The 27,418-nt window shown below is 39.1% G+C and overlaps 2 protein-coding genes across 3 annotated transcripts in view; both read left to right on the top strand.

Moving 5' to 3' along the window:
• Window positions 1–1,868: 1,868 nt before the first annotated feature.
• The window catches only part of dus1l (dihydrouridine synthase 1-like), a 658,813-nt gene continuing 633,263 nt past the window's right edge, over window positions 1,869–27,418 (top strand). Inside the window, exon 1 of one of the 2 annotated variants that reach the window (XM_079833288.1) lies at window positions 1,869–2,165. The gene's annotated coding sequence lies outside the window, so the exon portion shown is untranslated. Of the gene's footprint in view, window positions 2,668–27,418 lie in introns of both variants that reach the window. The other variant, XM_079833287.1, reaches the window with a different exon arrangement.
• Window positions 17,929–27,418, top strand: part of cacng3b (calcium channel, voltage-dependent, gamma subunit 3b) — a 40,628-nt gene continuing 31,138 nt past the window's right edge. Inside the window, exon 1 of the mRNA XM_079833712.1 lies at window positions 17,929–19,027. Within this exon, the coding sequence (XP_079689838.1) occupies window positions 18,817–19,027 (211 nt within the window). The 5' untranslated portion in view covers window positions 17,929–18,816. The remainder of the gene's footprint in view (window positions 19,028–27,418) is intronic.

The following is a 27,418-nucleotide window of genomic DNA, read 5'->3' on the forward strand; positions in this document are numbered from 1 at the left end:
TTTCTCACTTATCATATCCACTTATTGTATATTTTATATTTTTATTTTATTTTTTTATTTTTATCTTATTTCCTATTTTTATCTTACTTGATTTATTTATAACTCTACTTATGTTAATACTTTTTATTCTAATTTTATTCTATTTCTATTTTAATTTCCCCTTGTGTTCTTGTAACTGTTATTTGCACTGTCCATGGAGCGGACCTGTTTACATTTCACTGCCAGTTGTATATTGTGTATATAACTGTGTATGTGACAAATAAAACTCTTGAATCTTGTAGTGTGCAAGCCAGGTCAGTAGTTGGGAATGTCACTTTTCCAAGAAACACCCCGTGAACACGTAATACGCATGCGCATGATGTCCCGTTTTCACAAATTCGCATTTTTGTTGTTTACATGAAGACGGTAAAGACATCATTTTCAAAACCTTACACTTTGAAACCCGTTTTCAAAAGCTTGCGTTTTCAGGTAAAAAATGCTGTTGTCGTGTAAATGACCAGCCAAAACGCATAAAAAGTTTTCCATTTTCAGTTGAAAGTGTAGTGTAAACATACCCTTAGATGTATCCCTAATCAAAAGCACCTGATTCATCAGCTCGTTGCTAAAGACTACAAGACCTCAGATGGGAGAGCAAGATTCCCAACATTTTAGCTCCTGCACATACGTCATTATGCGACAGGAAGCTAATGCTTCAGACTGCTATGAACGCGCTCAGGACTGTTTGCCGAGGCTGTGGATTACAGGTAATAATGTTGTAAATAATGTTTGCAGACCGATCATTTTGCTTTATAAGACCTCAGTGAATTGTCAGGAGCCATAGATACCTATTTTCTTAGTGATAGATGATATTTACACTAAGTGAAACAGCATACTAGGTGTAAATAGTAATTACATGCAATTTATACTTTATTTTGACAGATACATACTATTTGCGCCTCAGTATTGTTGTACATTAACAGCCAGGATGCAATAATAACATAGAGTGTAAATGATTATATTTATTAAAATTATGAAATGGATGCCGCCTTAAAGGGATAGTTCACCCAAAAATGAAAATTAGCCCATAATTTACTCACCCTCAAGTCATCCTAGGTGTATATGACATTCTTCTTTCAGACGAATAAAATTTATATTTAAAGTTATACCACAAAAGTCCAGGCTAATCCAAGCATTAGAATTGGATTTATAGTTGCTCTATTTTTGAAGTTCATAAAAAGTGCATCTGCCCATCAAATAACATGCTCCAAGCGGCTCTGGGGTGTTAATAAAGGCCTTTTGAAGCGAATCGATGCGTTTGTGTAAGAAAAATATCCATATTTAAAACTTTATCAAGTAAACTTTCGGCCGACCGCCTTATGTTCAATATATGGAACATTTGTTGAAAGTTCCCCTGCCGATCGAAAGACTAACGCGACCAGGTAGGCTCGTCATGACGTCACGTACGCATCTTGAGTATCACTTTCAAAATTCAACACTTTTCCACTGAAGGCGGTGTGCCGAAAGTTTACTTGATAAAGTTTTAAATATGGATATTTTTTTTTCCACTTTTAGAACACGTTTATTTTTTATTTTTATTGAAAATAAATGCCTTTCCGATGTGATATGTGATGGGAAAAGGGAGAAGAGCGAGCTCGACAAAAGGCAGATTCGAACCCGGGTTGTTCACGTCAAAACCTAGATCATTAATGTGGCATTCACACAGGACGCGATTCGCACGAATAATTCACACTGATCGCGCGAAGGTGGATGCTTGAACATTTTGAGATTACTCGCTTCAATCACGCGTGAAATTCGTGCGAATCGCGCGTAACATTCACTGCACAACAGACGCAAATTCGCGTCATGGGCGGGGATTCTGCCAGCGGCTCGTCTTGTTGAGAGATGGCTGACATGGGCTGTGTTTACACGTCTTTTTTTTTTTTAAATCTACTGTTAATGTGTGACAAAACGTAGTTTTAAGACTTTTTCAGTCGATAATGTAGTTGTTTAAAGCTCAAATATGTGGTTTATTTATATAAAGAGTGCCTATTTGAACATTTTATCTGGCGTTTTCGGAGTTGTGAGCTCCAGCGGACAGCGGCGCTCAGCGCTCGTCAAAGCCGGCGAGGGCAACCTTTCCTCGGCCAGTCCTTCTGCCGTCTGCCGCTGGTTCTGATGTCTCTGTGGTGTGTCTCAAGCTATAATTCGTCTTGTAACGGCCGATCTTTGGTCTCATGGATCTATAATTTGTTCCCTGGCAAATCGTTTAGACTGAAGGCAAAGAGAAGTTTCATTACTTTATATTTTTAGGCTATAACTGTACGTTGCAGTTGTAATGTTAGCCTACTAGCACTGACTTTGAATGTTTGACTGAATTGTTTGCTTTATTTCATGCTTATTATACCTTTTACTTATACCTTTGTATTGTTGATCATACATAAACTTGCATTTAACAAAAAGAGACTGTGTTGTGTTTTATGTCATTTAATGTTATCACAGTGATAATCATATTGTCTGAACCAGATATTAATATACAGATTTTCTCCTCATTGTTGTCACTACTAGACCAAGCTCCTGATTGGTTAACGCGGCGCAACATATCCGCCAAAGTTCAGATTTTTCAACTTGAGCGTTTCCGCAGAATGCCATTTCGCGTCTCTGCATTGACTTAACATGTAAATCACACATGTGAACGCACCATTACACTTTACTGACTGCAGCACTGAAGACATTGAAAAATATGCGTTGCTAGCATGCTGATTCGCAATACAAGGCACGCTATTTGCACTTGGTGTAAATAGACACTCTGTAATTGGTTTTGCCTGTATATGTTTTTTTGACTGGTAGCCATTGGCTTGCATTATATGAATCACCAAGGACCACGGATTCAGCTAAAAATCTTTTTTTACATTTCTACCAAAGAAAAAAATACCCTACACCTAAATCTTGGGTGGCCCGAGGATGAGTAAATTAACAGTACATTTTAATTTTTAGGTGAACTCTCCTAGCCTGACAAGCCAGACCCACATCAAGATGTTTTGTCTGGGAACTCACCATTGGCAGGGCTCAATCCGAGGGGCGGGATAAGCGGTTGTCTTTCAAATTCCCTCTGCATGCAATAGGATAGAGCTACAACCAACCAGAGCACCGAAGAAGGTGAAGCGGAGCTAGTTGATAGATTAAACTTTCGCCGTATCCGGTCGGCAAAACTCCGAACACATCTTCCTTTCTTAAGAATGACTTTAGTGCCGTTCTTTGTTCTTTTCTCAAAAGTTAACTCCAAGTCTTCCAGAGTCGTGGCCAAAGCCGTTTCGAAAGGCCGCTGTTCGCCAGCTTCTTTGTTTACAATTAACAGGCGGAACCGTCGCAATTCTGCCGTCATTATGTTAAGCCCGCCCACCGACTCTATACACGATGTGATTGGCCAGACCAGAGTTTGGTTTTTCCAGCTCGCAAGCCAACAGAGAGTTGCTAGACTACCCTGGTTGCAAATTAGATTTCTCTATATTTCTAGGCTAGAACTATCCCTTAATCGTCAAAGTCACAAGCGGTAACAGCACAAATGACTTAATCACACACAACTCCGTTCCTTCAAACTACCTCTTCGTGCGTTTCATGATTACACACATCTTATGTGTACTCTCTTAAATACAATTTTCTATTTTATCGACTTGCATTTTTTCAGGTGTGTTGGATTTTAAATTTTGGATTGTTTTTTAAATAAACAAGTATCTGAACACATTGCAGCGTACTGTATTTAATATACTGTATCACACATGAATATTATGTAACTGCAAACTATACTGTTTTCCTTGTAGCTTCTAACTAGATAAACAATCAGATAACATTTGCTAATTTTTCAATATAGGCCTTTATAGCTTGGCTAGCGACTTTTTGAGTAGCTTGCCAGACACAGATAGATTTTTTTCCATGCTTCTCTGAGCATCATTATAGATGCAGATGGATAAAAGGGTTCTCCTCTCCTGCTGATGCGCTCTTATATTAGTGGTATTTGGCGGAGAGATGCTGTTCACGGACGTTCTGTTCCGTTTCTGTGTCTAGTGCCCCTCCACTGCCCTCTCCTCCAGCTAACTCAATAATACGGCATCATCACGGACCCACTGAGAAGATTTAACCCAGACTGACTTCAGCCGCTTCGACAATATGAATCGAGCACACTGCTGTGCCTCCCCTTAAACACGAGGGAATTGTGCGAGGTATAGATGGAGAGAAATGATCCTTTCCGCTTTTGTGATCAGTAATGAAACATCTGGGATGCTAATTACAGGGAGCCCTGGAACTGATAATTACTGGTGTTTTTATAGGGGTCTAGTTCATAACTCCCAAAATGATACGGCGAGAGAATAGTAATTACTTGGCTTCGAACACCCATGTTTGTCAATCAGTGGTAATCTTCAGAGAGTGTGAGCTCTGAGCTTTTGAATTATAAAAACACTCATCAAATATAGAAAACTTCATAGGAAACTTTTTATTCTATAAATATTTCCCAGAGTACAGAATGAACAGATAAGTTATTCAGAAGGAATACACCAGCAGAAGCCTGGCTTTGTCTCTCTATTTCCCCCCTCTCTGAGGAGCCATAAACTTTCCAGCACATTTAATTGGTGTTCTTCATGTTGTTCTCCGACAGCAGCTCCTGCTGAAGAGGCTGGGAGGTAGAGCGAGCGCTGCCTGATCATGATCCAGCCTCTGATTATGTAAGTGTCCTTTCATCCCTGTGTGAACTCTCCTCCCTCTGTCTGAGCCTGTCACTCACCATCACTGTTCCTATCTGCTGCCATCTCGCTCCAGACCGCCCTTTCTGCCCACGTCCTCCCTCTGCCCCCCTCCTAAGTTTCATATTCTTTTGTCACACCTGTGTGAGGGCTTTCTCTCTGCTCATCCTGACATGCTGGGACTTTGGTGTCTTCACGTTATGTTCCCAGGGGATGTTTGGAAACATTTTTACCTGTATCCTTTCAGCTCTCACTCTTTTATCTTCATGATCCCTTTCATCATAACCCTGTGCAGAGTGAAAATCACTTCATTATCATCATATCATTATAGCCATTAGTCATTCAGAGGTAGCTGCATAGTGAAAAGTCATACTCTAACTGCGCCGTTCGTAATTAAGCATGTTGACAAGTCGTAAACGTATAAATTCCTCCGCCTCGGAGAGGGTGTGTAATCTGACAGCTCTCACGTCAGATCCTCTGCGGTCTTTCCTCTATCAGTGTCAATTTCTTGAGGATTTACACTTTGAATCTCCCAGCACATCAAAATCATCATGGTCTCTACCATTGGTTATCCACCATTGCTGACTGTTTTGGATTCCAAATAAAATAGTGTAAATATAAGACTTTTTTCATAGCAAAAATGGCTTTTAATATCTCTGAGACAATATGTATTCTAGTGTACTTGTTGACTAAAAGTCACCTTTTAGATATACACATTTAAAATTACAGTCAAAAATAGTTGTGAATCTCTCTTCCAGGAAAATGGTGAGAAATATTGATGGCTTATCCTACACTACAAAGACTTTTTACCAATCAAATGTGAATCGAAGGGTTTGGAGAACTTTGAAATTGTCCAACAGAGGATCATAGATTGACCTCTTGGCTGAAAGCTGCAGGTTTGTATGTTGGGGCATAATGGATATAGTGTTTCCACATTTTATATATATTACAATGTTGTTAGTTTTTTTTTACTAAGACACATTTCACAAATCTTAGGGTGCTTCACACACTTCACACAGTTCTACTAACCAACTTTCAACTTGGCACAGCCATTCATTTCACATTCAAAATGCTCTAAATATACCAAAACATGTTATGTCTCAAATCAACTTCTTCTATAACACTAGTAAAGATTTTCACACAATGAACACACTTTGTCACTCATAAAGCAACAACCTGAAAAACCCTAACAACGGGTAGCATTACACAATGTCTTTTGTAACATTTCTTTACAAAACAAGAACTATAGAAATAATTTTGTACTGTAATGTAAACATGGAATATACATCATATATACTGCAGTGAATTATCATAAGCAGTAGATAAGCACTGATGCCTCTTTAGATTTGATATAGTATACACTAGACTGCAATACAAATACTAGATTAAATAGGTATTGTCTCTTTTAATGTCCCCCTGTAGTCAATAATTGTATAAAACTCATCTTTGATCACCAAAATGACACATTTAAATGTTTTTTTTCCTGTAAAAATATTTTTTCATGCCTTAAAATAGCTTGAATGTAACCCTTGTTTCATTATTATATGTGGAACCATGAACATTCATATTAGTCCCCATCTCTACTCAATCACACAAGCTCGGAATACCTAATCCACTTGGTCAGCTTTACTGTAGTAAACGCTACACAATGGCAAGTGGAAATACTACTTTAATTCAGCCATATATGTCTGAATCAGAAACTGATTCAAAAAAAGAAGTGGAAGAACGAATTATACAGGCTTGCGTACAAGTCAATGTATCAGAATGGTAATGCATATTATGTATTACTCTCTACGTCGGACACATAACGGTAATTAATATGATTAGCCTTTGGCTTGACTACATTATCAAACAGCTAATAATGTGTTGCTAATGTTAAACGGCCATGTTCCCGTTCACCATCTCAGAGTCAGACAGTTGCCTTCTAAAAATCAGCATCCTTACAAACATTTTGAACAGCTTAAAACGTCAGTGGAGAAAGGCATATAGTTCATCATAACATCATAATATACATCATATGCACAATTCACCCGCTTTATTGCTAAATGTACACGATTTTTCATATCAACAGAAAAAAATACCTGGATAACCTGGCTTCTCTTGAGACTCCCCTGCTTCGCAGCTAGTTAATGATATGCTAAAGCCCACCCGCACATTGACGGGATTGGTTATAACATGTTTGTGACATAGAGAACAAGGGAGATTATAAACCACGTCTTTGGTAAACTGCTGTTTTAAGGAGAAAATACTCAGCAATGGTGTTGGCTGAATAATTTGCAATGGTTTGCCATAAAGAATATTAAAAACAGCAGCCATATCACTCTGTAGCCCAAGACTGGTTTCCCACTGAAGCTAAGCAGGGTTGAGCCTGGTCAGTACTTGGATGGGAGACCTCCTGGGAAAACTAGGTAGCTGATTCGGAAAAAGAGTAGGGGTGTAACCCCGGCATCCTGGCCAAATTTGCCCATTGGCCTCTGTCCATCATAGCCTCCTAATAATCCCCATATACTGATTGGCTTCATCACCCTGTCTCCTCTCCACCAATAAGCTGGTTGTGTGGTGGGCGTCCTGGTGCAATATGGCTGCTGTCGCATCATCCAAATGGATGCTGCACATCGGTGGTGGTTGAGGAGATTCCCTTCTTCTATATGTAAAGCGCTTTGAGTACCCAGAAAAGCGCTACATATGTAACAAATTATTATTATTATTATAAAAACACCACATAGATATAAACAACATTAATCACTTGATTTTCACCGCAGGGGGTCTTTGACAGAAGGATTTTTCTCCCCCTGCTTTTACAGTTATAATGAACAGTGGTGCAGTCCTCCTGTGGTCTGGCCTGTGATGCTCTGCTGCACCAGAGGCTGTTCAGAAACATCATCTATTGCAGTTGACAAGGATGAATTTGAGCAATACTGGAGCATGTGTGTTTAGTCCGGGGTCAATGCACTTCACAGATGATGACAGACTCCATGGTTGATATCCATAACTGCAGTGGGCTCAGAGCATCAGCTGGGCCCACCCAAGGCTGAGGCAGTCTGTTCACCTAATGCTACGTGGGAATGCTGCATTTCTTGATGTAAATGCAAATTTATCTCTGTTTTGTGGATGTTTGACCTTAATGAAGGTTATAAGCATTCTCAAGCGAAGCTCTGTTTAACATCTTACATAAATTGTTCACACGACGTAGCGCTGTGCGACAAAATTTATCTGCGTTCCCCCTTGTTCTCGTAGCTCGACATGTTGGCTCGCAGACTGAAACGATTCTGAAGGTCTTTGATTGTGTGGGTGAGCAGAGGCTGCATTCTGGAGCTTTCAGCAAGCGCAGACTCATCCGCAGGGCTTTACCTCACTGCTACCTGTGGCTTTATTTATCATGTTCACTCTGCAGTGACTAAAACTACTTTACAAGCCACAGCGCGGAATTAATGAAGGATTCTGACACAGGCACCTTCCCCCAGGGTTCTAAAAATAATTACCAAGATAAATACAAAGCAGGTTTTTGTCTTTCCTTATTAATTATCACGTTACAGCAAATATTAAGGCTAACAGCACTTTTTTAAACTGGTTTGTTTATGTTCATTACAGAGTCCATTTTGGGGCTCTAATTGGCATGGGTAGTGCTGTTCTCGATTTAGATCTTCAAAGTGCCTCTGTAGAGCATTGCATTAAACTGAGCTTCGCTTTACCCATTGCTCTGTCACATCGGCGATGGACTCGCCTGCCTGGAAAGAGATTGGAGTCTCCATAAGCTCTAGGCAAAGAAGGCCTTCCTAACCAAAATCAGCATCAGATGTATGAGGCGCCAAGTGTAATATGACTAATTTCATCAGCTGATTGTGTGAAGAAAAGCAGTTCATGACAAACACAGAAAAACAAAAGCAAGTTGCAATCCATTGATGGAAAAGTCAACACTCCAAAAACTGATTTGTACTTTTCATTTCTTACAGCAGAGAATGGTGCAAGCAATGCTACAGTCTGTGTTCGATGTCTAGGGAATGTAAGAACTGATAGGAAATATATAACGACTATTCACAAAAGCATCAGTAAAATGCACATGTAAATGTAAACTTAATTTAAGAAAACACCTGCATTTGGCGAGAATGCATATTTTTTCCATGAAAGAGGTTGTTCATTCAATACATATCTCATTCACAGAATGGGCAAAATCATGAATTTTGTGACATGCAAAATCACTAAATGCAATAAACAAAAAGCATTTTGTGGACAAAATGTTGTTATCCAATTCCAGAAAATCTGCTCGATGGACAAAATATATATTTCATTTAAAGGCACAATATGTAATTTTCGCCGCTAGAGGTTGCTTAACAAAGGTGTAGCTTGATGACGTCGTAAATGAGCATGGATTCATGGGAAGGTGTCGTCTTCAATTCAACAGCTGACGGAAAGGAATCTGACATGCTCGGTCAGAAATCATGTTCATGGATGAGCTAATGTATTAAAGTTTTATTAACGTTACTGTGGTATGAAGCAGGACGCGCCAAGAGCCGTGGGAGTGGAACGAGGCCACTGGAGCGAATGCTTATGAGAGAGGCCTGCTATACACACCCATCTTGAGTCCAATGGGTCTTTTATTATGCTTATGCTGCAATAAGCCGCTTCTGCTCTTTTTGTTGCGTACGTGGTAACGTAGTACTGTAGTACATGATTAAAACGATCAAACTAAATACATATGAGTGTGTTGAAAGTTATGTTATAACGTTACTCTGTGTTCGTTCGATGGCTGGTATGAGAGACTTGTTGCACTTTTCAGAATGTAGATCAATATTAGAATATCACATTAATAAAAACTGGATGACTTGACAGGCGATGCAATGACAGTCCATAACACTGGTTAAAACGGGTTAGATTTGGATAGAAAATATATAACATCTTACATATTGTGCCTTTAAAGCAGGGATGGGCAAACTCGGTCCTGGAGGGCCACTGCCCTGCAGAGTTTAGCTCCAACCCTGATAAAACTTACCTGCCTGTAGCTTTCTAGCAAGGGGGTAGCCCAGCCCCCGGAAAGCGTATACCAACCATAGGCGCGGCCATTGCTAACCAAGCCATCACCTGTTGTTAGCATCCCATTGACTCCCATTCATTTTGGCCTCACTTTGACAGTGAATATCTTTACATCTGAGGCGTTTAAAGACTCCATTCGTCCATTGTTTATTTCTAAACAAACACGACAATGTATAAAAGGCTCCATTACCTTGTATCTTACACTATCGCCCCGTTGAAGCTGTTTTTGTAAAATATGGGCTAACGATTGTGTCATAACCATGCGACTGTGTCGCGCTGTTGAGCAAATTACCGTATAGACCCGAGGAGAAGCTCGTAGGCAATCTTTTACTGTCTATGAGGCAATCGGGGGGACATGGAGGCATAAACGCAGATAGAGATGTTGCAGATCCTGCTTCGTTCATCAAAAGTTGCTCCTGCTCACTCTCTCTGTCTCTGCAAGATTCTGTGATTCAGATTTTACGTTGCACAACTACTAGAAGACTTGCCACTGTCAGACAGGCTGATCACGTCACATCTACGTCGTCAAGCTCAGTCTGAGGCTGCGCAGTACGCTCAGCCATCAGGAAGTGAGTGCTTCTACCTGACTTCAATTCTCCCCGTTGAAGTCTATGGGGTCGCTCTGTCCATTTCTTTTACTGTCTATGCTTTCTAGTAATCCTGAAGGCATTGATTAGCTGGTTCAGGTGTGTTTGATTAGGGTTGGAACTAAACTCTGCAAGGCAGTGGCCCCCCAGGACCGAGTTTGCCCATCCCTGCTTTAAAATGTCAACGTATCAAAGTTATGTGTGCACCAATTTTGTGCTGACTTTGCATTTTCGTTGACAAAATGGCTTTTGTCTTTCTGTAGAACTTCCCCTTTAGAGCTACTCTCATAGTCGCTGGCTGGAGTCTTTATGCACCCCTGTAAAAAAACAAACATCAAAAGAGAGTAGGCATCTCTTTGTTATCCAAATGACATTGTATTCTGCTGTTCTGTTCCTTTTCCCTTTCCCTCCGCTCCCTCTCGTTGCCCTCAGCCAGTCTTCATTTTTGTCTTTTTACTCAACTTTTCCTCCCCTCACATCTTCTGTTTCTCTCCATACTAATGGAAAGAGAGAGTTGAGAGTTACCTGTGCTGGGTCCTGCTTCTTTGCCTCTGCCTGAAGTAATTTCTATGCTAATGAGACTCTCAATAAGATAAGACAGTCAGCAAGGGCTGCCTCTCCAACACAGACTTTATGATGAGAGGGGCTGCCGGCTTTGCCCTCTGTGTCTATCCGTTCATGCGGATATTTATCTTTTATTCATTCACTTTCATTCAGATTCTGTCAGCTTAACTGTTTGTAAGGTTTTCTTTTCCTGTCTAATGGCATTAGACGCCGTGGAACAATGCCCAAGATCATAGGCGAGGTCTAATGGGGAAGTCGTCGTACTCTCTCCTTTCTGCGTTTGCCTGTATGACATGGACTTCTGCATGGGCTTGTCTCTTGTTCATTCTTTATTATTTCCCCCTAGTACAACCTGCCTTTGAATACATCAGAACTTATTTCTACGCAGCCGCTAAATGTGACAAATTACTAAAAACTTTGGAAGCAGGTGTTGTTGCCACCTGTTCTGACAGTATGGAAATTCTTGTTGTCCTTGCCGTCCAGATTGGGTGTTTTGTCCACAGTGACTGTCTTGCACTGGGACCCGCCGTCATGTTAGCCAAGTGTGATTACTGTTTGACGCGACTTAGTATGCATGCTGAAGCTGAAGTCTTTGACATTCAAAGGCATTAGGGTCTGCCATAGCAAATTAAAATATGCGTTTAGTTTGCAATCCCATAAGAAAGGGTTGAAAGGAGAATTTTAATGAACAGTAATGAAATGCTGATATAATGGGGAATGTGACAAATATCTGCAAAGAGAGCTGCTATTCCTCAAACGAAGAGCAGAATTATGATTGCATCCTCAAGAACAAGGGAGAAAGGATTATTAATACCACACTGCAAGAGTGTCACTATACTGTCAGGAACACAATCAAAATAGATTTATTATTAATACAAAGTTCTGTCATGAAACTCTAGATGGCGCAGGCTAATAGGTCCTTAACTCAATCTGCTTGTAATCACATCTTTCTCTATAGGGAACCGCTGATTGGTTCCTGATATATCAGTAGCCAATGAGCTCACTGCTCAGCCTTCAAATACTTGGTCCGCGTTTGCTGTAGCAGTTTGCAGAGCACTTCCAGAAACCCTTCACCTTCCCCAGCTCCACCTGTATAGATCTGATGGAATAACCAACAGCATCATATATTCCGCCAAGACCAAACACATTAACATTGTCATATCCATTACCATGCCAAACAGAGTTGTCATGACAGAATTATTATTATTGATGTTAATATATATTTATGGCTGTTCATTTTGAACCTTGATTGAGGGTAATCAACAATACAAATAAAAACAATGGCAAAAAATAAGGGAATCTACCAAAAGTCAAAGTGTGCATGTGGGGAAATAGATGTTTGACCATAATAAACTGAATTTCTCTGCTGTCAGTTTCTTCTAAAATTCTTTATTTCAGCTTTATTAGCTTTATTGCTGAAGAAACAGAATCTTGTGCTTCTCTGTCACCCTTAAAACTGAGCAATCTCTCTGCATTCCAGCTCCATCAGCAAATGACACAGCTCTGTGAACTGACCTTCATGGCACTGGTCCCTCTAACATAAAACCCCACATCCCCATTTAAAGACAATCTGGAGCTCATTCACGGGCATTCATACAGTGCCAGATCAATCAAGCCCAGTGCCTCTGTGGGGAACCACTGTGAATGAGAGGTTAAAGAGGGATGTGAACAGAGGGGTTATCGTAATCACTTCACAGGAAATGGCACATGGTGAATAAATGGATTCATCTCAAAAGCTTGATGTCTTGTTATTGCAATGTTCTTCTAGGATTGGTAAGTTCAGGCATTCGTTTGTTTATTGGTCAGCCTTAAAAATGATTACCTTTTTTTACTAGAGTGTCATTCAAATTGATTTCAGAATCATAGTATGAATTTAAATATGATACAGTATGAACAATTTGTAAGTCTATACACACAAAGCTGTATCGGTGAGAAAGCAATCAAGTCTTGCATCACGGCAACGATTCCTTCTATTTGTACCATCTGTCATTATCCTTCTAGAGATTTGTAGCTGAGCGTTTGAATTATAAAGCATTATTCATAGGATAACTTCATCCTCAAAGCTTATGTTGGCTCTGTCGGAGGAAAGTAGGAATTGCGGTTTAGAGGATAAAGGTGCTTCTTGCTTGTTCACATTCTTGGTGAAAAGGGCGGGAATCACACTAGCGTGTTTCCACACTATGCATGGATTGTAGGGACCTAGTGAACAATAACAATAAAGTAAAACACAAATGTAATTTCCAGGCTATATTTAGGGGTTGTGAAGATGGATATGACATGCTAAATTAAGGGATGTTTTGTGAGCATAAAGCATAAAACACCAAGAACTGTATGGGGAGGCAAACTTTGCGGTGCAAGAGGTTATGTGTCACATGCATTTTTTTTTTTTTTATCTGCTCATCTATTTCACAATTTGGAATAATGCAACTAATGCTAGTGTACTTAAGCACAGCCTTTGGCACATTATTTAAGACTGTAAAAATAAATAGGCCTACATTAAAATGGCAAGTTAAATTTGTTTAGTCATGATGTCAGTTGTAGGATTAGGTCAACCCTGTTTTTTTTTTTATGCCTTTCCCTCACTAACTTCCCTCCGTGTCTTCCACTCGGATGTACGTAATTGCTTAAGTTGCACTAGTGCTCACTACTGGTGGACCCCTTGAAATGTGTTTAAATTAAATCTGCTATTATTTACAGGTTTTTTTCCTTTTGAATTTGTTTTACACACAATTCTATAGAACTTTATGTATATGTGGGCTGTTAAAAAAATTCAAATATTAAATATGAATGTATGAGTGTATGTCTAAAAGTGGAGTTAAACGCAGCCCCTGAAGGCTAATAGAGCACTGCAGCGATTATGATTTTTTTGAAGGCCAAGACCGGAAACTGGCTCCCTCTACAAAAAACCCAAAAGGATTTTACTATTGGCTTTTGGATAATTGCAGGAAATAAGCTCTGCAACCAACAAAAGTTTATGGTTCTTATGTGATTTGTTCATCATGATAATATTCCCAAATGAACACAACTTGTATGCATTTTAAAGACTAAATACAATCGGCAGAAGTAAAAAAGCTAAATGTTAGCTAAATGAAAGACATTTGACATCACATCAAAACTTTTAAGATAGGGGGAAAGGTTGGTGCTAGACAATCTTTTGACCGTGAAAAAGGCTAGAATTCATGTTTTTGGAATGTGAATAAGTGTAAAGTAGGTTTGATTTCCCTTATAATGTAAGACAAAGAAAAAGTAAAGCTTTACAAGACAAGTTATGGATTCATGTGTCAAATCCTTTGTGCAACACCCTTGTGGAAATGGCGAAGAACGAAAAATGGCTCAGATTGCCATTACAAAAAACCTTATTTCAAGAAAATTCAGTGACTTCAGGATGATGGAACCATAAGTGCTAAAATGCTAACTTGTTTCCACAATGGGGCCAAAAAGGCATAATGGATGGAGGCCTAATGAAATTCACCTGCTTCTGCATATATATGCATAGGAGCCAATCATAGTCTGAGGTAACCATTTAAGCCAATCAGCTTTAAGACTTAACTACATCATCAGGCCTGCTTGATTAAGACAACAGGTGCAGAGAAACGTCCAAATTAGCCTAAATATCAGTGAAATCCAAATGATTCCAAGTGTGGGTCACTGCAAATAAGAGAAGACAAATGATACTGAATAAGAGACATATACGTTTGCCATAATGAAGGACTGGAGGATAAAATTTCTCGCCATTGTTGAGTAGGTGTTGGATGGAATGAGTCTCTCCAATTCATGTATAAATGTTTATAATGGTCATAGTCTGAATATGGCACTGCATGATTTACAAGGCTATATTGACGGATATTATGTTGGTGATCGGAGACTATAATAGGCTACTTCATTAAAGGGATAATTCACCCTAAAATGAAAATTAAGTCATCATTTACTCACCCTGCTGTTGTTTTAATGCTGTATGCCCTTTTTTCTTTATAGGAACACAAAAGGTGAATAAAAATATCCCGCTTGCGCTCGTCCATATAATGGCAGTGAATAGAGACCAGCATCAAGCTTTTTAAAGGTGTCATGAACTGGCTTTTTAAAAAAATGTATACTGTTGTCTGTGGTCAACTAATGACATTCACATGGTTTTTACATTGAAAAGCATCATAATGAATAAGTAATAGGCTATTTTCTGCCTTGGTTTTGAGGCTCTCTGAAAAACGCTCGGTTTTGATGGGCGTTCTGCACCAAAGACTTGGAAGTAACCGCCCACAGCTAGGATTGGATAAGATTTGCATATTTAATGAGCTTCAGCTCCCCTCAGTACATGTGGAAATTGTTTTGAAAGCGTCTGGGGAAATGCTCACAGGACTCCCAAAATATCTTTATCAAACAAACACAATGATTCATCTCTCATCCACCCGCGATTGATTGGAATGTTAATTCTGTATTACTTGGCCGGCCCGATCATCAGTGAATATAACCGCGAACCGTAAGTACACACACACGTGCGCGCGCAAGAAAGGAATGTTATTTCACTATAGCCCATCGGCAGGGCAGTGATAGCCCTTCTGAAAAGCATATAGCCCTGGGACGTTGAGATGTCCGAGTCTGATCACGAATGAACCAATAACACCTTCTCCAGCATGTGACAGCGTGCTAAGGTATGTAATCAATAGATATCAAACGATCTGTAACAATGCAATACTAACACATTTAAAAAACATGTTTTATACGCATAAGTGTGTTGCACCCTTCCTGTCGTATCCAATATAGAAGGCACAGCATTGTGTTTTAATCTCAATATGTCTGCAAATCCAGTCTCTACCTCTATCTTGTTTACAATCGATTCTGCGGTGAAATGAAGCGAACAAACGCGCAATGTCTTACGCACGTGAGCTGGAACCGGCATGATTATTGCTCAGTAGCGCGACCCGTTTAGCTCCACGAGTCGGTAGGCGGGCTTGAGGCGGTGCTTCTGCATTCTATGACATCAGTGGTCGACAGATTCTGAGATCTCTCGTTTTCTGGGCCTGGTATCTATAAAAGCTTTTCTTTGACTAACAAGGACGTTTTCAGCTCTGAAACTTACAGGATATTCTTATATCACAATGAACTTTTATTTGTCTAAGGCTCAAAGGAAAGTTGATTTCTCAATTCATCACCCCTTTAAAAAAGTAACAGTATTACAGAATGATCCCACATGACAAGTCTTATATTCCAACTTATATAGGGAGTAGGTTATACAATAGGGATTTGGTGAAAAACAAACCCAAATGTTATTTAACGAAAATCCTGAATTTGGTCTTCAGACTTGAGAAGGAAAACAAATGGAGGAAGGTTGACATCGTCAGCTGGTTCTCCTGTGAGTTTTGTTAAACAAAGGAGAAAAAAGAATATGGGTGATCTTCTTTCTCAATGCTCCACTTTCGTGGCATGTTTGTGGCTGCCAAGTTTCAGCTATAGAAGCACGCAACATCCGGTTGGTGAAGCTTGCTCGCTCTCATTGGCTATTGCAGCTATCACGTCAGAGGCAGTGTTTGATATTTACGATTTGGGATCTTACGCACTCTCATACCACAGAAGGGCTGTGTCCGAAACCTGGAAAATGCTGCCTTCGGAGGACACATTTCAAGGCAGGAATGCACCAAGGAACATCCGAATCTAATGTTAGCATCACTTCCTGTCTCCTGAGATACCTTCATCTGATCGATTTTTGAAGGCAGCATATTTGTATCTTTCGCTGCCTTTGATATCCCACAATCCTGTGCTTTCCATTCTGTGACAGTTGAGCTGGAAAAAAATAGATGGCGTCCGAAAGTTGCGTTTACTGGTGAGTTTGGGTGTAAATGTACTTCTGATGTCATTTCTAGCGAGAAATTACTAATGTAGTAATTAAATATTTGTTTAGTTCTCACCAAAGCTCTCTCTATTTTGCTGTAGATCATTAAACGGTTACACTGCCTAAGAAGTCTGTCTGAAATTAGTTTCGTGAGGTGCCTTCATGTACAAACGCTGCCTTAAAAGCCATTGTCCGATAAGGCAGCGAGGCAACGAGTCAGCTGCCTAGGTTTTTGGACACAGCCAAGGATTTTTTTGGACAAAAAGTTGTGTGCGACAAGCATAGAATCGGACCACGCCCCCCGATCGCTTGGGGGTACAAATCGGGCTTCAAATCTTCAAGTGTGTGGCCATCTTAAAGGGTTAGTTCACCCAAAAATGAAAATAATGTAATTTATTACTCACCCTCATGCCGTTCCACACCCATAAGGCCTCCGTTCATCTTTGGAACACAAATTGAGATATTTTTGTTGAAATCTGAAGGCTCAGTGAGCCCTCCATAGGGAGCAAAGCAATTTACACTCTCAAGATCTTACTAAAAACATATTTAAATCAGTCCATGTGAGTACAGTGGTTCAATATTAATATTATAAAGCGAGGATAATATTTTTGGTGCGCCAAAAAAACCTAAATAACGACTTATATAGTGATAACCGATTTCAAAACACTGCTTCATGAAGCTTCGGAGTGTATCGAATCAACGAGTCGAATCACGATTCGGATCGCGTGTCAAACCGCCAAACTGCAGAAATCACGTGACTCTGGCGCTCTGAACCACTGAATAATGGTTATGAGTAATAAATGACATTATTTTAATTTTTGGGTGAACTAACCCTTTAAGAGAACTTTCTCTGAGAATCGGATCACATTGGTAAAAGCTGTATGTTTAGTGATTCAATAAGAGCCAACATAAGAGTAGGCCTACCCGCTGTTCTGCACTCCAGATTCAGTGCACAAAAGAGAATAATCTGAATAAGAACCAATTTTCACCCAGTGCAACTTTTGATTGTAGCCTACTGTCATCAACATATCCCCATGAATCCAAATTATCCAATGATCTATAAAACAGAATTGCCCATATGAAGGTATCCATGGAGGAAATCATCTAAAATGTCTGTGGCTCTTTAAGGACATTCCTGTTCTCCAGGGTCCGATTTTTCATGCATCGCTTCTTGCCCATATCTTTGCATATGAAGGCCTTAAGTAGCACATTGGTTGAGCCAGAGGCGCTGTGCGGGGAGAAACTCGGAGATTAGACGAGAGGCTTCGTCCATTCAGCAGCGCGGACAGCAGCCAGCGCGCTCCCTCCGCTCAGCTCCGCTCCCTCTGTGGGCGGTGTTTCAAACAAGCGGATTCGGGAGGAACGTGGGAGCTGTCATTGCTGTAAAACACATTTGCGGGGACCAGCATCACCGTTGACAGCAATTACAAGTGCTGGGATTATGTTCATTTAAACGATCACTTATCGATATGTGCCTTCAAAACATGCTGCTCCATATATAATCCAATGTTTTTTTTTTTTTTTTTTGATTCGCCAGATCTGAAGGGAAATTTTGGAGAGACAAGCTGATCATGAAGTGGGATATTTTACTCTTCTCTTGTGTTTAAGAGAAAAATACCGGATGCATCCATTGAACGAAGGCATTTTCCGCCGGATTAACAGGGGACAGTATTTTTTACTTATTCTCCGTGCATAAACATTGATCTATTGGCGTTTTCGGGAAACAAAGATGCTTTTGTGAAGTCACGGGCGAAACATCGTGTCATTCGTTTAGCCTAGTAGTACCTCAATTGCAAAATGCTGTGGTGCTGATGAGAGAGACTGTTCCTCGATAACAGTTTTTTTCCCCACAATCCAGAATGAGAAACAAATAGCTCTCCGCGTAAGCGATGGAAACACTGTGAGGCTTCTTACTGAACTTGAGAAGCAGTAACAGCGACTGCAACAGTCTCGACACCCCAGAAATCAACACATAATAATGGTTTGAGCTTCTGAAGTCGATTGGAGCATGGAGTCCGCACACCAAGCAGGCTAGGAGGTTTTGCGAGACACGCTAAGAACCTTGTTTTGACCCCCCATCCTGAAATGAGGCAAAATGTTGATGTGTGACAGAGGAGTCCAAATGCTCATCACTACAGTGGGCGCTTTCGCCGCGTTCAGCCTGATGACTATCGCTGTGGGAACGGACTATTGGCTCTACTCACGAGGAGTGTGCCGGGTCAAAAGTAATAACGAGAACGAGACGAGCAGGAAGAATGAGGAAGTCATGACCCATTCAGGGCTCTGGAGAACCTGCTGTCTAGAAGGTAAGACGTTGTGTGCTTCTAAAAAAGTCCAACTTATGTCATATCTATCTATCTATCTATCTATCTATCTATCTATCTATCTATCTATCTATCTATCTATCTATCTATCTATCTATCTATCTATCTATCTACCTATCTATCTATCTATCTATCTATCTATCTATCTATCTATCTATCTATCTATCTATCTATCTATCTATCTATCTATCTATCTATCTATCTATCTATCTATCTATCTATCTATCTATCAAAAGATTATTTAATGCGAAACACCACTAACCTCACCAGAATTGACTTAATACTACAGTATTTACAACCGTTGCCTGTTGTTAACTGCAGCTGTTACAAAATCCTAACTGTTTAAATGAATTGAAGGTTTTTTGAAGCTCTTTTCCCACAGGCACAAATCAAGTTTTTTTTAAATGACAATTGCAGCTGTCATATAACCAATAGATCAGAGCTAAATTGATGAATTACTCATTTGTCAATCCAAAATAAGAGGGGCAATCATATTGATGACCTTATATTGCAGTTCAATAAAATCACTTTATTCTACAAAGTATAAATCTCTCAGTATTGCAAGCTGTTGACACCGAATTGGCTATTGCTGTTGGTGTCTGTCTGTGCAAGATTATTAACAAAGAAGACAATAGTAAATCTATCCCATACATACAAATTATGAGAATATATTCTCTTTATTTTGGGGGGCAGAGGGGTTAGGGATTTGCATTGTATTCACTCATGAAGCTGTAATCAGCCACACCATTCTGTCAATCAAGGTGCTCTGAACAATTGTGAACAGCCTGTTGTCCCATGCACCTCACACACAAAGCAGCGTTAAAGGGCTCTTTAAAGGGGAAATAAAAGTCGATTCAAACTGGAAGCCCTACAGCCTTACATAACTACAGTGAGCTTAACAAAACACCCTATGGAGTTTAAAAACATACCCCGTAATTCAAATACATCATATACCCCTAACACATGATGATGATGACTTGTTCCTTTTGCTTATCCTCTTCCTCTATTTTCCTAATTTTTCTCCTTATCTTCCCTCTCTTTCCTTGCCTTTGTCCTCTGGACGGATTCATTCTAATTCCATGCAGTTTAGGTTTTGGCAGCCCTGACACTGCTTGACTGGGAGCGAAATAATGTACTTCATAATGTCTTTTCAAACTTTGATTAATCTCCTGCCCCAGGGAACGCAGAGAGGTGACATGACTGCAATGTGATGGGAAGATCCTCATCTTTAATTGAAAGGGATGGGCGCAATCCAATAGATGTGGCCATGGCAGATTACACAAATCCAGTGATTGACTTTTCAGTATTAATTTAATTGAAGTGTATGTCACTGTCACCCAGTGCACAGATACCCACAGCCATATTTGATCCACTTTAAATCTCAAAAAGATTCTCATGATTTATTTGCTTAATATTAATGAGGGATTGATCCGTCTAAGTAGAAACCTATCACTCTGAGTCATGGTCTATGCTTGTCTGTACATAAATCTTTGAGGAAGGTAATAATGAGGCTTTCTGCTGGACAAGACTACATGACCAGCCTCTCTGAATATAACCTTCAAGTGTGTGCTGCTCTACAGCCACTCACTACCTTCAGCGTGTTCCTCCATGCATGACAGCTTTGCTTTGCCTGTTGATGTTATTCAAAATCATCATGGAACCACCATTGACCCTTTTTCATTTCATAATGCGCACTTCTGGTCTCATTGTGAATGATTCATCGGTGCATGTTATTTCATAGAACAAAATGGTTGCTTTTGTAATCAAAATATCGTTTTTACTCTTTCTAGAAACAAACTTTCTTGTCATGCTAACTTCATCTAAGCCATGCAGTCTACTTGATCGTGTTAACCAATAGCAAAATAGGTATTTAGGCACACTTCAGCAATCCATTCTGGTATGAATTGCCCACTTTTCACAATCCAATTAATTATCAGTTGAAAATCTCTCATTAAATCGTATTCTTTACACCGAAATGGGTTGAATTCTGAAATAAAATGGGTTGTGAATGCCAATAAGATGACTTTAAATATTTACCATCACTTCGTAAGAGGTTTGGCCTCTTTGTGATTATTAATCTTGTGTTTGCCATACCATAGTTCAACCAAAAATGAAATTTCTCTAATTTTACTCACCCTAATTATGTTCTTCAACTGAACACAAAATAAGATATTTTGTGGAAGAGCATGCAATGAAAGTCAGTGTGGTCTAAAACAACTTTGGACCTTTTGGACTTTCATTGACTGGACAAAAAAAAACCACTGGGACATTCCTAAAAATAATAAAGGAAGTCATATATGTTAGGAACGACATGCAAGTGAGTAAATAATGACAGAACTGTAATTTTTGGGTGAACTATCCCTTTAATGATGATAGTTTGGATGCTTATAATTTTAGGTTAAAGCATCAAGAGAGACATTTCCACTTTGAAAAAGACTGTACAGGTGTAGGATTGGAAGTGCAGTTGTTGAATAGCTATGACTGAGACATTAGTATTAAGGAGGGAGTGTAAGTGTATGTTTGTTTGAGCTTTCAGTAGTCTGTCAGGTCATGCTATCTTTCTCTTCAGCCTCCTTGCATGTCCAGCATTCAGGTGTGTTAAACACTCTCGGGGGAGTTTGTCAAGTACAGCTCTGTGTGCCAATATGTAAATGACTGTCTCCGCAGGAGGCCAAAACAGCAAGTACTGATCGAGATTTCCTGGAAAAGCTGTGAGCTGAAGTGCGACTTGAATTTGATGGGCCATAAGATTCGCTTAAGATCATTTCTACAATGTAATTACAGTTGAAATGCCAAAGGCTGAAGGTACAGTCATATGTGTAAAGCAAGCAAGATATCGGACTATTAGAATTCATATGAATGATATGAATCAGCGTGTGGATGTGATTCACTGCACGCTGCTCCAATTTTCATTGAAACACAGTTATCAAAAGGCATGACTTTATTAACCCTCATGTTATTTGGAAATTACACTTATTGTTATTTTATGTATGGGGTCAGAGACCCCATGATATACACTGCTGTTCAAATAAAAAATTAAAAAAAAATGTAATTATTAATCAAGGATTCATTAAATTGATTGTAGGTGACAGTAAAGACATTTATAATGTTACAAAGTATTTGTACTTTAAATAAATATTATTTTTTAACTTTCTATTCATCAAATAATCCTGAAAAAAATATAAAAATCACAAAAAATATTAAACAGCACAACCATTTTCAATATTGATAATAATAAGAAGAAATGTTTCTTGAATATCAAATCATCAATAGCTTTGCATCACAGGAATAAATTACCTTTTAAAGTATATATTAAAAAAAGAAAAACGTTTTTTGATTAAATAAATGCAGCTTTGGTGAGAATAAAAATGTACAGTAGTGTATGCCTAAAAAAATATAGTAATTTCAAAATTAACCTTTCAGAATTACTTTCATGTGTAAATACATTTTGAAGCTTTAGCCATCTGTTTAGTAAAGTAAAGTAGTACAATTTAGTCATGTACTTATTAGATGTGTGACTAGTATTAATTCCAGCAATTCCAGTAAGGAAAAATCAAACAAAACAAAAGTGTATGTGTACAATTTCAGAGAACTGAGCTTGTGAAAATCCATTACATTTAATCATGTTTTATATCTTGGGTCTGTAAGATCAAAACAGAAGTGATGTAACATTTTTCATTGAGGAATTTTTGAAGCATAAGTCGAAATTGTGTTTATGATCAATTCTCATAAGATAGGAAAAGTCAAGAAATATCAACCTGATACTTGAATATAAACTATTAAAAAGGCCTTGAGGCCTCCCAAACAGAACGGGTTAAATATACGGCGTGTTGCATTACATGTCATCATAGGGAGGCACATTAGCGGTTATGTACGTAATAATAAGAGAATGCTCCGGTGGAATTTAACACGAGTTCATTTGCTGAATGGAGGTGTAAGATTAATGCAGTATGTCCTCAAGTGCAGGTGGATCTCAGGGGAACGGTTTGGCCTTGCTCAGGATAAATGATGACCTGGGAACTGAGGTGGGGAGGGAAGGGGGAGAGAGAGAGGCAAAGCAGGGAGTGATGAAGAGGGACTCTTCCTTCTAAGTGTGCACCCAAGCAAAGCCTGTCTCATGCACTCTCATCACGCACACACATCTCCTTGGAAACCAGCCGCTCCCGTCTGCGAGATAGGCCCACTGCTCTATCTCCATACCTTCCCCCATTCTCAACCCTGCTTCCCGTCCTCCTCCTCCTCCCCTTGTTCACGAAGGCTTTGGAAAAACGGAAATACGGAAAGCATGAGATGCTGCCCGGCCATCACGTGGCATCTCAAACATGTGTCAAACATGCATGGAGAGATGCGCACGCACCAGTGCACATATCCTCAAACGGACAATGAGACTGGCTCGTTGGGATGTGAACATACTACCGTACCTCATAACCACTTACACTGCCACTCGGGACACTCCACAGGCATGCGGCCCTGTGTTTTTGCCTTTTTAATGTGCACTAAAGGTGCGAGTGAGGGCTGTTAGACTAGGAACAAAAGGTTGGGCTAATACACAAGGCTACAGTGGACTTCATTTATTATTGCACTGGTAATGGAAGAAACTTGTCAGCACTTTGCAGTACATTGTTGAAATACACTTTTTATCTATACGCTAGCAGAATTTTTTTTGGTGGCAATTTAAATGAGCAGAAGAAATTAATAATGAATGTTTCTTTGTGTTAAAGCCCAGTCAGTATAACAGTCAGATATGCTTTCACCGTTTTCATTTAGTGCAGCTGACATGAGCTGCTACATATCTTTGTGTAAAGACTTATGGAGAGCATGTAAAGAGAATTTCTGATTTTAAACGACGACAAGTAAGCAGCCTATACTTTCTGGTGAAGAATGTAACCGATAATGCACTCCTCCCTGAGTCGGGGTTTATTTTTATTGCGATAATGACCAACTGGCTTTACATTATCCTATTTATAATATGGCTAAATAAATAAATATGTGGACATTAAATGTTGATTTGAGTTGAAATCATTGTATAATTTTACTTGTAAATTATCTTAAAGCTTTCGATGTAGTTGTACAAAACAGTCGTAAAAAGTATATCCAGTATTGCATTGGACAATGGTAAATATTAGGAAATATATGACTGCGAATGACCAATCAGAATTAAGTATTCCAGAGAGTTACTGTCTAATTATGCACATGAATTCATCCTCAACCTCGTTCTAATGTTAAACAGTTTGAAATATTGTAAATAAGATACTGTGTACTCAACGTATTTTGCATAATTTGCATAAAATATGGACAAACCATTTCCACATAGGGGCTTTCCGCACAACCTACAAATGACACTCTATAAAGACGTGATCCTCGAGCAAGATCCTCAAGAAATGCCAAGTGTTTCATCTTCAAAACCAGTTCAAACACAATAAATGCTTTTTATACAGACCCAGATTACAGATTTCTCATTAGCCAGCTGAATATACACAAATCTGTGTTTTTATGCAGAGGAATCTCACAGCTGAAGTGCCTTATACAGTAAATACTTCACACACACACACACACACACACATATATATATATATATATACACACACACACATAACATTTATAGGACCAACCATAGTATGTGATTTTTGCATACATGTGGTTTCAGTTATTCCTATATTTTTCCCCCGTAAATTTAGAATATATTTTAGCGTGAAAGTTATTGATTAATCATGAAATGTTTCTCAAACTGTGACCCATTATCTATTCCAGTATATTATCCATGGCAGATGGAATCTCAGGGAATATTTTATCCCATGTTCCTTACTGTTTTTGGAGTGTACACGCTAAAAAAAAAAAGGTTCTATATGGCACCAAAAATGGTTCTTCGTCGTAATCATAGAGGAACCACTTTTGGTGCTATATAGCACCATATCTTAACATGTTCTGCATATGGTAACGGTGCTATTTAGCACCTTAGTTAGCGGTGCTATATAGCACCTTAGTCAAAGAACCGCTGAAGAACCTCTGAAGAACCACTGAAGCACCAAAATTGGTGCTATATAGCACTTAAAAAGGTTCCCCTATGATTACGAGCCAAGAACCATTTTTGGTGCCATATATAACCTTTTTTTTTAGAGTGTAAGGCATTGAATGAATTGCTGAAAATACAGCGTATACTTTGACTATTATGTTTAAAGGGATAGTTCACCCAAAATGGAAATTCTGTCATTAATTACTCACTCTCATGTCGTTCCAAACCCGTGAGACTTTCGTTCATCTTCGGAACAGAAAAATATTTTTAATAAAATCTGTGCCAGTTCCGTACTCTCCATTGACAACTACGCAACTACCACTTTGACACTTCAAAAAGTTCATGAAGAGAATTATATGTGAATAAAAGCCTAAATTCAATCTGTTCGTCATATAAAGCAATCGTGTCTCTTCAGAAAATCTGGACTAAACCGCTCAATTCATATGGATTCGTTTTACGATCTCTTAACTTTTTGAAGCTTCAAACTTGTAGTTGTTGTACCAAAGTAGCTGTCAATGGAGAGTACAGAACTGGCTCAGATTTCATTCAAACATATCTTAATTTGTGCGGAAGTCTTATGGGTTTGGAACGGCATGAGGGTGAGTAATAATGTAAGATTTATTTTCATTCTTGGGTGAATTCTCCTTTAAGAGGAGAATTTTTGCACTTTGTATTGGCTGGGCTTCTGAAACCATGCAACGTTTAGCAAACCGATGTATTAATATCTAATGCCATGCAAAATCAATACAATATTGATGCTAGTTTATCCCTCCGTGACAGCGTGTTGATTTGATGTGGTGGGTACATGGCGTCCTGTGAAGCCGGCAGGAGAATGTGGACCATAGTGAGTCACTGCTGTTCCAGGCTCCTGCCTGTGATGCTGCCTCTGCCCCTGGCTGCGATGACCTTTGTGAGGCAAATTACTCTTGATAGATCCTCTAACAGCATTGGTTAAGCTTGCAAAAATAGCTCCCTGCGTCTCCTCCCCATCTCAGAGGCTCAGCGACCAGAGATAACACGACCGGCCCCCACTCCTGTGGGTCTGAGCCCGAGCTGTATGAAGTGAGGATGCGCGGTGAACCCGTCACTCTGATCTGCATTCATACGGGGCTGCGTCGAATTTTGAGAGAATGCGTTTTGGGTTAACTTTAATTACCCTTTCAAAAGCTCCACAATCAGTCATGCATTAGTCTCAAAGGTAGAACATCACTGATCAAAGACTGGTGACACATAACTGGGTTTGCAACAAGGAGGATGGATTATATTTATATATGTGCTGTTATTTGAAAGCCATTTACTAAGGAGCAAGATATAGTTTTATGGATGTTGCCGGGTCCTCTTATGACCCGAAACACTCTCCTTTGGACACATGCCCACTGTATACAGTACATAAACACGCACATATATTCACACAGACCTGCCAGAGATACTAAGTGGCTCACATTATCTTGAGATGGAAATGCCAAGGCTAGGATGGATTTTGTATTGGTTACGGTGAAAGGGGGAGCAGGGAATAAAGTAAGAGACTGTATTATATTGATGAGAGGGACAGGGTGCCAAGAGAAAGCAGGCCTGAAAAATCTGTTTGTGCAAACACTTTTCAATGAGTGTTGATTTAGGTGATAACAGGGCTTCTGAGAATGTGTTGCTGGCAATCCATCTTTGTGTGTGTGGCCCATTTGCTCTGCCACTAGTACTGTCACTTTTTTATCACTCACAAAGGAGACTGTCAAAGGCAAGGTGTTTAACTTCATTGATTGATATTTTTTCACACTTTTTGCATAATTTAGATATAAACATAGATATATATGCTGCTCACAAGAAACTCTTTGTAATGGTATTATTTACACATCACATCTCCTATTGCAAGTGATCGTTACTGTGTTCTAAGTATATACAAACTTTTGCAGAGATGTTGATATACTGTATGGGTTTCATATCAATTTCAGCTGAGATTTTTCTGGATTTATTGGTATTGCCAATCGCGGATATTAAGTATTGTAATATTTTATATTTTTGTTCTAGCTCATTTGTCCTATTTTTACATTTAGATTACATTTGCCATCATGTAACACTCACTTTAAGTTAATCTTTAAAAACACTTATCTTAACTCTTCTAAATGTAATCTTTAGCGAAACTCAAAATTAATATTGATTTTTCATACTGTACATTGTAATGATGTGATGTCTAGCTTATTTTTTATTTTAGACATGGTATATTATTTGAATTTTGCCCATTTATTGATTATGAGTCATAACATAAAAATTATTATTGGCTTATCATGTTATTGTTGTTGAGAGCATACTCTCGTGTATTCAAAAGCATGTAATTGATCCTGTTGCGAACAATTCAACGGTGG

Source organism: Gobio gobio (genome assembly GCF_949357685.1).
Source record: "Gobio gobio genome assembly, chromosome: 1".
In the NCBI taxonomy this organism is placed as follows: domain Eukaryota; kingdom Metazoa; phylum Chordata; class Actinopteri; order Cypriniformes; family Gobionidae; genus Gobio; species Gobio gobio.